The sequence below is a fragment of the Strix aluco genome, chromosome 28 (genome assembly GCF_031877795.1).
Source record: "Strix aluco isolate bStrAlu1 chromosome 28, bStrAlu1.hap1, whole genome shotgun sequence".
Classification (NCBI taxonomy): domain Eukaryota; kingdom Metazoa; phylum Chordata; class Aves; order Strigiformes; family Strigidae; genus Strix; species Strix aluco.
Window position 1 is genome coordinate 1,580,960 of NC_133958.1, and position 13,504 is coordinate 1,594,463.

Here is a 13,504-nt window from a genome sequence, read left to right on the forward strand (position 1 = left end):
GTCACCTCCTTGGGTGGTGGGACAGGGCACACGGTTCCCTGGGACAGGATACTTAAGACTCCGTACCTTGGCTCCCCCGTGACAGCAGAGATGTTTTGGTTTGTTTTGGCCACGTTGACTCAATCTCTCTCCTCTCCACCATCTCAGGACTTTGACATTGACATTGTGGCCGTGGTGAACGACACCGTTGGGACCATGATGACCTGTGGCTACGATGATCATAACTGTGAAGTTGGCCTCATTGTTGGTGAGCTGCAGCAGGGGGGGAGAATTGGGGTCCATCTCTCCATGAACTCCAGAAGGAGATGTTTCTTGCAGGTTTCAGGGTCTTTTGGGTGAAAAAGAAAGGGGATAGTGACGTTAGAAAACCAGCGTTGTCCAGTGTTTGTTTTTTTCCATCTTCACTTTCTATGGTGCATTTCACTGTTGCTAATTGTGGGGAATAAGGGAGAGGCAGCATCCTCTCTCACCGTGTCCCCACGCTTGGTTCAGGTACTGGCACCAACGCCTGTTACATGGAGGAGATGAGGCACATTGACCTGGTGGAAGGGGACGAAGGTCGGATGTGCATCAACATGGAGTGGGGGGCCTTCGGCGACGACGGCGTGCTCAACGACATCCGGACGGAGTTCGACCAAGAGATAGACATGGGCTCGCTCAACCCTGGCAAACAATTGTAAGCAGATTCTTGGCTTTGGCTCAGGCTCGGGGTTTGCTCTGCATTGTCCGTCCTCCCATTGCGCTGGCGTTAGTGGGACTGAAGAGGTCGTTCTAGTTAACTAGGTCACCGCGTCCTCCACCGTGCCAGCTGCACCAACGCACATAGGGGCTGTATCACAAATTTGGGTTGATACACCCAACTGAACCACTCAACTCCCGCTTCCCTCTTGAGCCTTTCACTTGAAGGGGTTGATTTCTGTTTCTTTCCGTGGCCAGTGAAGTTTTCTGCCAGCCAGGGCAAACATCACCACCTAATGTCCACATCCAAGTCCTACAGACCTCCCATTCCCCAGATGGCTTCTGGCAGGATGGGTGGGATTTGGTGGGGGGTGCCTCAGCAAGCTAACAGATCCCCTTCAGGTAGCCATAAGTTCTCCTTGCAGAATGATGGTTATGTCAACATGGCTTTATTTTCTCAGTGATGGGATAAACTACTCTGGAAAGAGATTACCTAGATTGCATTTGGGCCTGGAAGGCTGCCAAGTGTTTTTAAGGTCAACCGGTGGCCACCTCGGAGCACGCGCAGCCAAACACATCTTGTGCTTCCCCTGTCGGCAGGTTCGAGAAGATGATCAGCGGGATGTACATGGGAGAGCTGGTCAGACTCATCCTGGTGAAGATGGCCAAGGAAGGGCTCTTGTTTGGAGGAAATCTCACACCAGATCTGCTCACTACCGGCCACTTTGAGACCAGATACGTCTCTGCTATTGAGAAGTAAGTAGGATCGGGATGGTTTCCTGGGGTCCCAGCCCATCTCCTGACATCTGTGCTGAGGGAGAACAGGACCCATCACAGGGCTGAGCAAACCAGGACACTTCAGATGGCAAAAGTTGGATTTCCGGGCATGAATCCTTTTTTGTTCTTTGATGTGCAGGGAGAAAGAAGGTCTGCAGAAAGCCCACGAGATCCTCACCAAGCTGGGCCTGGAGCCATCTCATGAAGACTGTGTGGCCACCCTCCGCATCTGCCAGATCGTCTCCACCCGCTCGGCCAACCTGTGCGGGGCCACCCTGGCAGCCGTGCTGCGACGCATCAAGGAGAACAAGGGGGTGGAGCGGCTGCGCTCCACGGTCGGCGTGGATGGCTCCGTCTACAAGAAGCATCCTCAGTGAGTCCATGAGGATAGGCAAGGCTGGGGGGGAGAGAGGGTGAGAGCACAAATCTGTTCCTGCCAGCAGCAAAGCTTGGCACAAGCAGAGCATCTCCAAATATTCCCCTGGGCCCCTCTGTTTGGATCCCAAAGGTGCCCCAGTCATTTACAACCCCGGAGGGTCCCATCACCTGTGGTGGCAGACTCAAGTCCTCTTTCTTCCTCCGTAGCTTTGCCCGGCGCCTCCATAAGACGGTGCGAAAGCTGCTGCCGGACTGCGAGATCCGTTTCACGAGGTCAGAAGATGGAAGCGGCAAAGGGGCAGCCATGGTGACAGCAGTGGCCTACAGACTGGCCGCCCAGCACAAGGCACGGCAGAAGATTCTGGAGGCCCTCAAGCTGAGCCACGAGCAGCTCCTGGAGGTGAAGCAAAGGATGAGGATAGAGATGGAGAACGGCCTGGGCAAGGAGACGCACGCAGAGGCAACGGTGAAAATGCTGCCCACCTACGTGTGCTCAACTCCAGATGGGACAGGTGATGTACCATGTGTGTTTTTGGTCCCCTCACTCCAAAAAGGCCATTGAATGACTCGAGCGTGTCCAGAGAAGGGCAACGGAGCTGGTGCAGGGTCTGGAGCACAGGTCTGATGGGGAGCGGCTGAGGGAACTGGGGGGGTTTAGTCTGGAGAAGAGGAGGCTGAGGGGAGACCTCCTGGCCCTCTGCAACTCCCTGAAAGGAGGGTGCAGAGAGGGGGGATGAGTCTCTTGAGCCAAGGAACCAGCGCCAGGACAAGAGGGAATGGCCTCAAGCTGCGCCAGGGCAGGGTCAGACTGGCTCTTAGGAAGGATTTCTTTGCAGAAGGGGCTGTTGGGCGTTGGAATGGGCTGCCCAGGGCAGGGGGGGAGTCCCCATCCCTGGAGGGGTTGAAGAGTCGGGTTGAGCCAGTGCTGAGGGATCTGGTGGAGTTGGGAACGGTCAGGGTGAGGTTCATGGTTGGACTGGAGGAGCTTCAAGGGCTTTTCGAACCCAGATGGTTCTGGGATTGATTCTGTGATAAGCCCACGTGTGTCCTGCACGGGGCAAAGAGCCACCGTCCCTGCTCCTGACACCTGCACCACTTAGGGAAGGGCTGGGGCCTTTGCCACGGCCAGTTGCCTCTTTGTGGTGGGAGTGGCACAAAGCTTTTTAACCTCCAGTATGATACTGGGAAAAGCAGCTGAGCCTCCAGGACGTTCTGCACTTGACTTAACACAAAGCCTGGCTTTCACTGTGGTTTTTGCTGCCGCAGGTTTCTCACCACCATTGTCCTGGGTTGTGCTCCCAGTTCTGTTGGTGGCTTGGGCGTGCCCCTGACCCTTGGCTCGAAGCCCTGTGACCTCCCTGAGTCTGGATCAAATGTCTCCATCACCTTCCTGCCTGCGCCTGCTGCTCTCCATTCCCAGCCACATCTTGGTTCCTGGTCCTCTCGCAGGAAGAGGGCAGATTCGGATCAGCTTTGTGCCACGTTCAGGATGCCCCTTGTCGGGATCTCTCTCTTAACGATTCTGTCTTGGGTTTCAGAAAAAGGAGATTTCCTCGCCCTGGACCTGGGAGGTACCAATTTCCGTGTGCTGCTGGTGCGTGTGAGGAACGGGATGAGGCGCGGTGTCGAGATGCACAACAAGATCTACTCCATCCCGGTGGAGATCATGCAGGGGACGGGAGAGGAGGTGAGGATGGGCAGCTGGAGCTGGAAAACTGAGGCGTCTTCGCTGGGGTGGCAGCAGAAGTGGCAGTTGTTAGTGGTGACCACGGGAGCTGGTTTTGCCTTGCTGTGCTTTTCAGCGTGCAAAACCAGGAGCGGAGGAGGCTGGTGCTCTCCTGCCTTTAGAGCAAGGCTCTGGAGTTTGAAATGTGCTTTAGGAAGCTTGAGGCTGGTTTTTAGGTTAGAAATTGTGTTATTCTCAGACATCGCTGAACCTCCCCGAATCCCACACACTCCACAAGGGCAGATAAGCATCATCCCCATTTCCCAGATGGAGAAACCACAACACAAGCAGTAAGCGACGTCTCCAGAGTCTTATTTGCAGATGGAAAGAGTTTTGCAAACCACTCCAGGCAGTGCTCGGGGACTGGGAGTATTTCTACAGGCGGACTCTGGGGATACCTTGCAGAGGGACCGGATCCCCGTGTCACCCCTGGGAAGCTGGTCACCTCCCCACTAGCTCCTCCATCCCTCCTGGGTGCAGTATGGGACCTGTAAGGATCACAGTGATACGACCACTGGGCACCTCGATACGAGAGAGATCTCGAGGGGCTGGAGCGAGGGCAGAGGAGGGCAACGAGGCTGGGGAAGGGCCTGGAGAATAAATCCTGTGAGGAGCGACTGAAGGAGCTGGGACTGTTCAGTGTGAGGAGGAGAAGGGGAGGGGAGACCTCATCACTCTCTGCAGCTCCCTGAAAGGACGTTGTGGAGAGGTTGGTGCTGGTCTCTGCTCCCAGGGAATTAGTGACAGAACGAGAGGGAACGGCTTTAAACTGCAACAGGGGAGGGTCAGACTGGACAGGAGGGAAAAATGTTTCCCTGACAGAGTGGTCAGAGAGTGGAATAGGCTGCCCAGGGAGGGGGTGGAGTCCCCACCCCTGGGGGTGTTTAAGGGCCGTTTGGATGAGCTGTGGGGGGATGTGGGGTAGGGGAGAACTTTGTAGAGTCGGGCTGAGGGTTGGACTCGATGATCCCGAGGGTCTTCTCCAACCTGAATGGTTCTGGGATTCTGTGACCACATTGTTGGTGGGGAAGAGGATGAAAGAGGAGCTGTTTTGGACTTGCTCACCTCACATAGCGCAGCTGAGCAGCATCCTGGTCTGTTCAAAGCCCTGTTGGCTTGGGAATGGATCAACATCTCCAGCGGGTCAGGCAGGCTGGCATCCAGCTGAGTTCCTTGCTGTGATGGTAACTTCTTCTTTTGGCTTTGCGCACTCACAGCTCTTTGACCACATTGTCCACTGCATCTCCGACTTCCTGGAATACATGGGAATGAAGGGCGTATCGCTCCCACTCGGATTCACATTCTCCTTCCCTTGCCAGCAAACCAACCTGGATGAGGTAACCCTAACCCACCTGGTAGCACACGTGTCCGGTACCCAGGGCTGGCTGGAAACTCTATGTACCAGCATCAGTGACCATGTGGCGGGTCAGATAGAGACCCAAGAGAGGGGGGAGGCAGGAGCTCAGAGCTGCCGGTGTTTCTGAAAAGGCCCTTTGCTGCCTCAAAGCAAATTCAGATCCCTTGAGCTCTGGAGACCACCCAGTTGAGGCATCCTCCATGCCTGAGGATCTGACCTCCACGTGCCGGGCAGTGCCCGCCGAGGGCTGGTGGTGTGGGGTTGCTGTCCCTCCTGCTCAGCCGCCTGGGTGATTCACCGTGGGCTATTTCCACAACAGGGGATTCTCCTGAAGTGGACAAAAGGTTTCAAGGCAACCGGCTGTGAAGGAGAAGATGTGGTGAACCTGCTGAAGGAGGCAATTCACAGGAGAGAGGTCAGTGTCCATGTAGCTGTGAGAAGCTGGCTGCTTGCTCCCACATCCCAGCTGTCTTTTCCATCTTTAATTGGCCTGTAAAGCAAATTAATGGGCTGAGCGCAGGGCTAATGAGTGTCTGAATTTTAACAGCCGCTCTTAGTCATCACTAGAGGTTGGATTTTCTGACCCCGGAGCTAAAAGTTGGCTTCTGGCCAGGGCTGGAGCAGACTTGTCTCGCCGTGAGTTAGGGAGACACCACGCTCGTTTCCTCACGCAGACCACCCAAAGCTCCCACCCTGGGAGCTGTTCCTGGCAGGGCTGTCCCAGCATGCCAGCTCCTCTGCAGTTGTCTAGCTGGAGGTGTTCTGAGGTTTGAGCATCCACCTGCAGACACGTGGGGCTGCAGGAAGTCTGTGCATGCCTGGAGGACTCCCACGCTCAGCAGACAGGTCCTTTCCCAGTGGTGGGAGCAGATGTAGCAAGCTGTGTCCTCCAGGAATAACCCACACGATCCTATTCCTCTGCAGGAATTCGACCTGGACGTGGTTGCGGTGGTAAATGACACAGTTGGCACCATGATGACCTGTGGGTACGAAGATCCCTATTGCGAAGTTGGGCTGATAGTTGGTGAGGACTGAAACTTTCTCATGGAGTTCCTCTGCCTGCGGTTCCAAACCTGCCCCCGTGGGGTGCAGGAGGTGTCCGAGGGCTTTTCTCTTGGGTAGGCGCCCAGTTTCTCTGAGAAGCCCGTTGAAAGATGCTTCTCTCTCTGCAGGCACAGGCAGCAACGCCTGTTACATGGAGGAGATGAGGAACGTGGAGCTGGTGGAAGGGGAGGAGGGCAGGATGTGCGTCAACATGGAGTGGGGGGCGTTTGGTGACAACGGGTGCTTGGATGACATTCGGACAGAGTTTGACTTGGCAGTGGATGAGCTGTCTCTCAACCCTGGGAAGCAAAGGTGCGTGGTGGCTCTGGGGGGCTGGCACCAGCCTCTTGGTGGAGCGTCAGGGGATGATGAGCAGGGTAGAGTCTGGCTTTGCAACGCACTGATGTGTCCCTTGTCCCCTGCCCGCGGGGTGGGGACCATGCTGCTGGACTTGCTCCAGGGTGTCAGGCCAGGGGTCAAAGGCATCTGGCAGACCTGGGATCCCGTTCCAGACCCTGTGTCCCTTCTTGTCCTGATGTCCAGCCTTGCCCTCTCCTTCCCAGGTTTGAGAAGATGATCAGCGGGATGTACCTGGGGGAGATTGTCCGAAACATCCTGATGGATTTCACCAAGCGAGGGCTGCTCTTCCGGGGACGGATCTCGGAGAGGCTGAAGACCAGAGGGATCTTTGAGACCAAGTTCCTGTCCCAGATAGAAAGGTGAGGTCCGACAGGCGGGGTGGGCACCAACTCTGGCCTTACAGCTGCAGATCAGACCAGAGATGTAGTTTGGGGAAAGCGTTCCCAGGGCTTGTAGGATCAGTCCCAAGCACTCAGTCTGGAGCCAGGATGATGTAGGGTGGTGCAATGCAGATAAGTCAGCCAAATCCACGTGGTTCTGACAGTGCCAGTGTTCACAGAATCATCTGGGTTGGAAAAGCTCTTGAAGCTCCTCCAGCCCCACCATGAACCTCACCCTGACCGTTCCCAACTCCACCAGATCCCTCAGCACTGGCTCAACCCGACTCTTCAACCCCTCCAGGGATGGGGACTCCCCCCCTGCCCTGGGCAGCCCATTCCAACGCCCAACAGCCCCTTCTGCAAAGAAATCCTTCCTAAGAGCCAGTCTAAAAGTGATAATAGGCAAGTGTTGAGCGACAAGGAAACTGTCTGGGGGTGGGAACACAAATGCCTCTTTACCCTCTGCCTAGATAGAGAGGGAGCACAGGTTAAATAGCTGTCATGCTCCAAGTCAATGGCTTTGTCCTGAGGAAGCCTCATGGATTAGGATGTGACCTCAGAGCCACACCCAGGTCTGGACGCTGAGGTTAGAGGGGAGCTGTAGAGTCCCTCCAGTCTGTGTCACCCAAGCCACGAGTCCCTGGGCTCTGCAGGATCCAGTTAAGAAAGGGGAAATCACACATCCAAGTTGCTCTTTCTCCTAATGCTGCCTGGCCCTCGTGTCCTCCCCAGTGACTGCCTGGCCCTGCTCCAAGTCCGCTCCATTCTCCAGCATCTCGGCCTGGAGTCCACGTGCGACGACAGCATCATCGTGAAGGAGGTGTGCGCGGTGGTGGCGCGGCGGGCAGCTCAGCTCTGCGGGGCCGGCATGGCAGCTGTGGTGGACAAGATCCGGGAGAACCGCGGGCTGGACTTCCTCAAGGTCACGGTCGGCGTGGATGGGACGCTCTACAAGCTGCACCCTCAGTGAGTTGCTCCGTGGTGTGCGGTTGTTCTCCAGGGGGGCTCGTGCTGGTGCATTTGCCTGTCTTGGGCAGACTGGGTGCTAAGTAAGAGCCAGTGTGGAAAGTTTCAGGGGGTGGTTGGAGAGGAGAGGAGGTGTTTCAGGGTCTCAAGGGCTGCCAGTAGCTCACAGATCTAAACTCTCAAGGCAGAGCAAAAACCAGCTGCTCCCTAAAGGTTGGGATGCCAAGACAGATCACACAGCAGGGACCACGCACCAGCCAGGAGCCAGTCCCACAGCACCTGAGGCCAGGTTGGCCCAGAGATAGTGACCAGGTTCAACCAGGAGTCCAGATCATCAGACAAAGTCATGGGGACGAGGCAGGTCTAAACCAAGAAGTCAGTCCATGACCTGGACCAAGAAGGCCCCTGGCCAACGAAAACGTGACTATGCCTGAGCTGAAGGCTGGTGCTCCTGGGACAGTGTTGCTGAGACAGGAACTAAAGGCGCTAGGCTGAGCTTGAATGGGACTTAGGAGCCCATGGGTGAGGGGAGGGCTCTGAAGATCCCCCCAGGGGAGGCTGGTCAGAGCTGTGAAGGTGCATTAGTGCTCTCAGGGCTTGGTGGGAGTGGAGAAGGGGCCAGATTTAGTCCTGAGTGGAGGGAGAGCACGGATATGTTGTGCTGACTGTGGAGGCTTGTGCTTTCCAGTGCCTCCTACCTGGCAGGTCTCTCTCCTTCCACCTTTCTCCTGTCTCTGTAGCACTGTTTGAGGCTCTGCTGAAGGCAGCTACGATGATAGGTGTGGTTTGTTCCTTGTGGGACTGGCACCTTCAGCCCCAGGCGAGTTAAACCAGCAGCTCTTCCTTCCTGTGCCCTACAGCTTCTCCACCATCATGCACGAAACAGTGAAGCAGTTGTCTCCGAAGTGCGAAGTGACCTTCCTCCAGTCGGAAGACGGCAGCGGCAAGGGCGCAGCGCTCATCACGGCGGTGGCCTGCCGGATCCGGGAGGCTGGCCAGCGGTAGAAGGAAGGAGGTTTGCCGAAGAGCTTGGTTTCAGCAAAACAAGACGTTTCCCCACCCGGTCCCTCCCTCCCTCCCTCCCTCCGTACACACACACACACACATACGTGGCCTCCCCTTGCAAGCAGACTCTTAGCTTTACTTGTTCTCTTGAGATACCACCAGTGGGACTGGAGATGCTGTGTGCTTTGTATAAAGTGTTGTCTTAGGAGTTCTATTGCATGCCATAAAACCGCGTATCAAGTAAAGCTAAAAGTGTCTTTTGGCTGTCTACCTACATTTCCAGTTAGAGCTGGACCTGTTCCTCTTGCAGCCTCCGTCAAACACCAGCTCTCCGCCCCACATCTCCTAACCGCTCTCACATCTTCCCTAACAGCAGAAAGGATAATGCTAGAATAATTAAGACACTGCATTGTCACTTTACAGTAACTGGTATCTATTTATGTATGTGAGTTGTAGCGTGTCCGTGCTGTAGAAAGCAAACCTCTTTAAGATTGGGCTAAAGACCTCCATTAGTCTTTTACCCTGATCAAGGCTGTATTATTTCCATGAAAGTCATGGTAACTCTTAAAGCACAGGGTGCAGAATCTCAACCGGGGTGTTCAGAGTCTGCACTGAGAGATACCAAGTATCTCTGTTGGTGAGCAATATTAAAGAACCTGCTGGAGCCACGTTAGAGGCGCCCTTTGACTGCTCCAGCAGAGCACGTGCCTGGAAATAATTGGGGACTCAGGGTCAAATCCCATTTCCCGACCTCTCACCCGCACCCCAAGTAGAGTGTAGGAACGTGGTGTGCTACGTACAGTTGTGTTACACCCCCTGGAAACCACTGGCACCCTTCCCTGGTGCATGTGCGGATACAAGGAACCACCACCCAGAGGGGTCGGTCCTTTGCCTGCAAATACCCGCCCCCCCCCCCCCCCCCCCCCCCCAAACGTCGTGGTTGTGTGTCTACACTTGGCGCGGTGAGTTTGGTTTGCTTTTTGTCTGTGAAATAGTTTTGTGTCTCAGCCTTTTAGGTGACACCTGGATTTATACACTGTATATTTATGTTTCAAGAGATCTTACGTCTTTTTATGTACATAGTCTCGGCGGGGGGTTATATTGCTTAGTTTTGACTTCACCTTTTAATGTCATTTAAGAACAGTCCAGAGTACTTATTTTTTTTTTTTCTTGTGTTGTTTTTTTAATTTAAAATTTTCTTGGGGTAGACTGGAGAAAGAGACCCAAATTCCTGAGGACAGGTGTACGAGAGGTTTGGGCATTCTGAATTTATCACCAGAACAAAAGGGAAACCCGAAAGCCGGGGACGCGATGCACGGGGAGCAGTGGGGCACTGCAGTGAAGCTGTCAGGATTAGGCTGGATTTAACCTAAGGAGAGGTTTTATTTTGTCCCCCGTGCCCTCCCCAGCCTGCTTCGCTCTGCGAGGTCCCATCGCTTCCTCTTGCAGCGCGTGGTGAGGTGACCCCGGATCCCTCACGCCCCTGTCCCGGCCCAACAAACTCTCGGCCCGGGCGCGCGCGGGCTCGCGGCGAGGCGCCGGCGAAGGCAATCTCGACTCGTTGGGTGAAGTTAGCAGCAATAATTGGCGTCACCTCCTTTCCATTCGGCATCCTCAGGGCTGTCTGCGAGCGTTCCCAGGGACGTGCGTGCCCGTAGCATCACTTTGTGTGCCATGGTGAAAAGCAGTGATTAATTTTTGCCTACGGATGAACTAAATGCTGCAGTTCTCTGCCTGAGCGAGCAGAGGCATACAGGTGGGGGTGGGTGTGTTTCTGTAAATATTTAGCAGAAGATAATGAAATTCCAGTGATGTACAAAAAAAAAAAAAGAATTAATAATTCCCACAAAGAGACCTTCGATTTGGAGGATAGAGTTTTTGTCTATTTTTATGTATATTTTTATACTGCTTGGGGTAACCTCATTACCAAAAGTATCTCTTCTATGTTGGGGGTCAAGTTCAGTAGCACAATTTTAAAGCAAAATTACACTTTGGGCATTTTAAATGCTTATTTTTTTATAAGCCTCAAGACAATTATAACAAAATCTGACTGTGTATAGAAATGATGTAAGAAACAAAGTTTAGTGGAAGTTTTAGAAGATGTTAAATAAATTTCTGAAAGATGATACAGAAATCCTCTAATACAGTACCAAGCAGTTGTGTGTGATTCTTTCCTGAGAAGACCAGCCTTTTGCCTACTGAAAAATTGAAAAGAGAAATGTTTTTACCTGCTGCACGGTGCAGAAGGTTGCATTAGTGGCTGTATTTTTAAACTCTTATCCAGCTGTACCCCTTTTGAAATATGTAGTGTTTTCATCAGTGAGCTAAATTTTATACAACTGTAGTTTGGGGGGGTGGGGGGAGAGTGGGAAAGATATGGACTATGGGGCAGCCCTGCTCTTGTAGCCGATTCAGGCTCCAGTTCAGCAAATTGTTGGCGAGGGCGACTGAAAGGGTGAGAAGAAAACGTGGGTAGTTAAGTACCTGGTTAGCAAGGACAGGCGGAGCAGGGTAACCTTGCTCCCCTTGCAGCAAAGGATGGGCTGTAGCTTTACAGCAACAGGAAGGATTAGCCCTGAGCCCGCAGGGTGGTGGTGAATTGCTGAGCACTTTCTCTTCTCCTGGAAGAGAGGAAGTAAAGGCAGGACAAGTTACCTGGAGCTACAGCTGCTTTCGGTCTGTCCTGCAGTATCTGGTCTGGGGGGAGCGGTAGCCGCAGCTCTGCGGGGCTGACAAATGGAGGGAGCCACGTGCTTGAGGGTACAGATCTAAACTTTCTGTGAGGTCAGGGAGGATTTTTGGCTGGGCTCGGACAGATGGATAGCCACCCGGATATCCACGAGGCTCCCGTAATGCTTGAAAGCTTTTGCTTCCCCTTTGACTCCGAATAAAGCAGGGTCTGAAATGTTCCCAGGTAAAAAGCAATACTTGAAGCGTTACAAGACACCTGTGTTAACCACAGATATGCCCTTGGCCCTGGCTGTAAGAAAGGTTTTTAATAAAAGGTGCTCCTTTTTGTCTCAAAAGGGGATGAGCACCAGAGATGTTTGCTGTACAGTCTGATTGGAACTTCAGCGGGACTGTAACCTCACACCAAAATGTTGCCATGGGATGTTACGTGAATGTCTTTAAAAATGAAGAAGGGAAGATTAAATTGTAACTATTGATATGAAGGGAAGATCAAATTATTCTGTGTAGGGAGAGATGGACAGACTGATCAACTGGAGTTGCCCAGTCTGGCTCTTTCCTCGAGTAAGAAGCGCTGCTCTGTGGATTTAGGATGGCTTTTGTTTTGCTTGCTTGTTCCCCTTAGGATGCATTTTCTTTGCACTCCTGGTGTTGTGCTGGCACCTTCTCTGGCCCTGCCAGCAGCAGAACAGGGTCTTCACTGTGTCAGCTGCTCCCTGGCAGTTCTCTCCTTGTTGGTACTTTAGACAGGGTTTTATTGTTACTGCTTTTTTCAAAATATATACACACACAAGCAGCAGATTATTGAGCCTTGCAAGAGGAATTTGCCTCTTCCCTTCTTGGACTCAAAGGCCGCGTAGCGAGAAGAATCATATCCAGCCCCCCAAAGTGTAGGAGGAGTACCTGAGACACACGCATCTCTGGCCTGGACGCAGCTCTGAGGTCGTTTGATCCGAGAGAACTTGGTGCCTGTGTGCTGCACTGTCTCTTATCAGGCAATCCAAGCGTGCCCAGGCTATCTGACAGAGATAAGAGGGTGAAAAGGTCAAGTGCACGGGAGGGAGCGGGGACAGGTGTAACAGTGACAAAAACCACAGGGCCCCATACAACCAGTGATGAGGTACAAGACAGCAACAAAAATCAATTAGGATGGGGGGTGCCTTGGTCCCCACCTCAGCACAATCTCCCAGCAGATAAAGAGAGGAAAATACCTGCTTTTGACAGATCATTTTGCTTGCTCTGGTAGAAGAGCAGTCACTGAAGGCAAAAGAGGCAATTCCTGGTCACAAGGTAATCTGGAGTAAGAGGGAGTCAAATTCTTGTGACACCCCTCACAAGTCTGGAGTCTTTCTGGTCTGAGGCAAAGAAAATGCATCTTAATGTGGGTGTTGGCTCCGTGTGGGGCAGGGGGAGTTAAATAAAGCCAAAGACTGTTCAGCTGCTAGCAGAAATGAGTGATTGTAGATTCACCTGATGTTGTTATTTCGTGTTTACAATATTTATTTTTAGTAATTGACTGCAATTATATTATATATAGGCTTCCTTATTTTTGTACTTTTCATACCGTTTTTCCCGAGTGTGGTGTTGTACTTCTCATCTCCCCTTTGCCACGATTGCTGCTCCTAGTCAGTGACAAATAAAAGAGAGAAAAAAAAAAAAAAAAACAACCAACCACCCATTTTCTGGGGTAAGTTGTGATGTGTTTGGGTTTCTGTGCTCCCCTCACTCCTGCCCCCTGCGCTGAGCCACTCCTTAGCAATCCCTCAGGAAGGGCACCTGCACCACTGCCCCATCCCAAATCCCTGATCCTGTCCACTGGGAAGAAGGACCAAAGCTGGGAAGGGATTTGTTTCATTGCACTGACAGTCCCTGCACAAGCAGGAGGGTGAGGGAGGGCACAGGTAGGACCAGGACACCCAGAGATCAAAGGAAGGAGCCCTTAATGTCTGGAAAAAAAAAAAATCATCAAGCTGAGGCTCCTGTCAGCTCTTTCTCCACATCCCACATCCTCACCACAGTGCAGGTGTCCTGGGTGAGCAGGGGCAGCCCTAGGAACCAGAGGGGTGCAAGGGCAGAGCAGGATCTGGACCTCAGCGGGCAGTGCTAAGCCCTCAGCACAAAGCAGGAGCCCTGTGGCAGCTCAAC

At 53.1% G+C, this 13,504-nt stretch overlaps 1 protein-coding gene across 3 annotated transcripts in view; it reads left to right on the forward strand.

Moving 5' to 3' along the window:
- LOC141915973 (hexokinase-2) overlaps positions 1–13,026 on the forward strand; it is a 38,266-nt gene extending 25,240 nt beyond the window's left edge. For all 3 annotated transcript variants that reach the window (XM_074807961.1, XM_074807962.1, XM_074807959.1), the window contains exons 6-18: positions 148–247; positions 493–676; positions 1,279–1,434; positions 1,595–1,828; positions 2,041–2,345; positions 3,372–3,520; positions 4,777–4,896; positions 5,236–5,331; positions 5,841–5,940; positions 6,089–6,272; positions 6,524–6,679; positions 7,433–7,666; positions 8,527–13,026. In XM_074807961.1, coding sequence (XP_074664062.1) covers positions 148–247; positions 493–676; positions 1,279–1,434; positions 1,595–1,828; positions 2,041–2,345; positions 3,372–3,520; positions 4,777–4,896; positions 5,236–5,331; positions 5,841–5,940; positions 6,089–6,272; positions 6,524–6,679; positions 7,433–7,666; positions 8,527–8,671 — 2,163 coding nt within the window. In that variant the 3' untranslated portion in view covers positions 8,672–13,026. The remainder of the gene's footprint in view (positions 1–147; positions 248–492; positions 677–1,278; positions 1,435–1,594; positions 1,829–2,040; positions 2,346–3,371; positions 3,521–4,776; positions 4,897–5,235; positions 5,332–5,840; positions 5,941–6,088; positions 6,273–6,523; positions 6,680–7,432; positions 7,667–8,526) is intronic.
- The last annotated feature ends 478 nt before the right edge of the window (positions 13,027–13,504 follow it).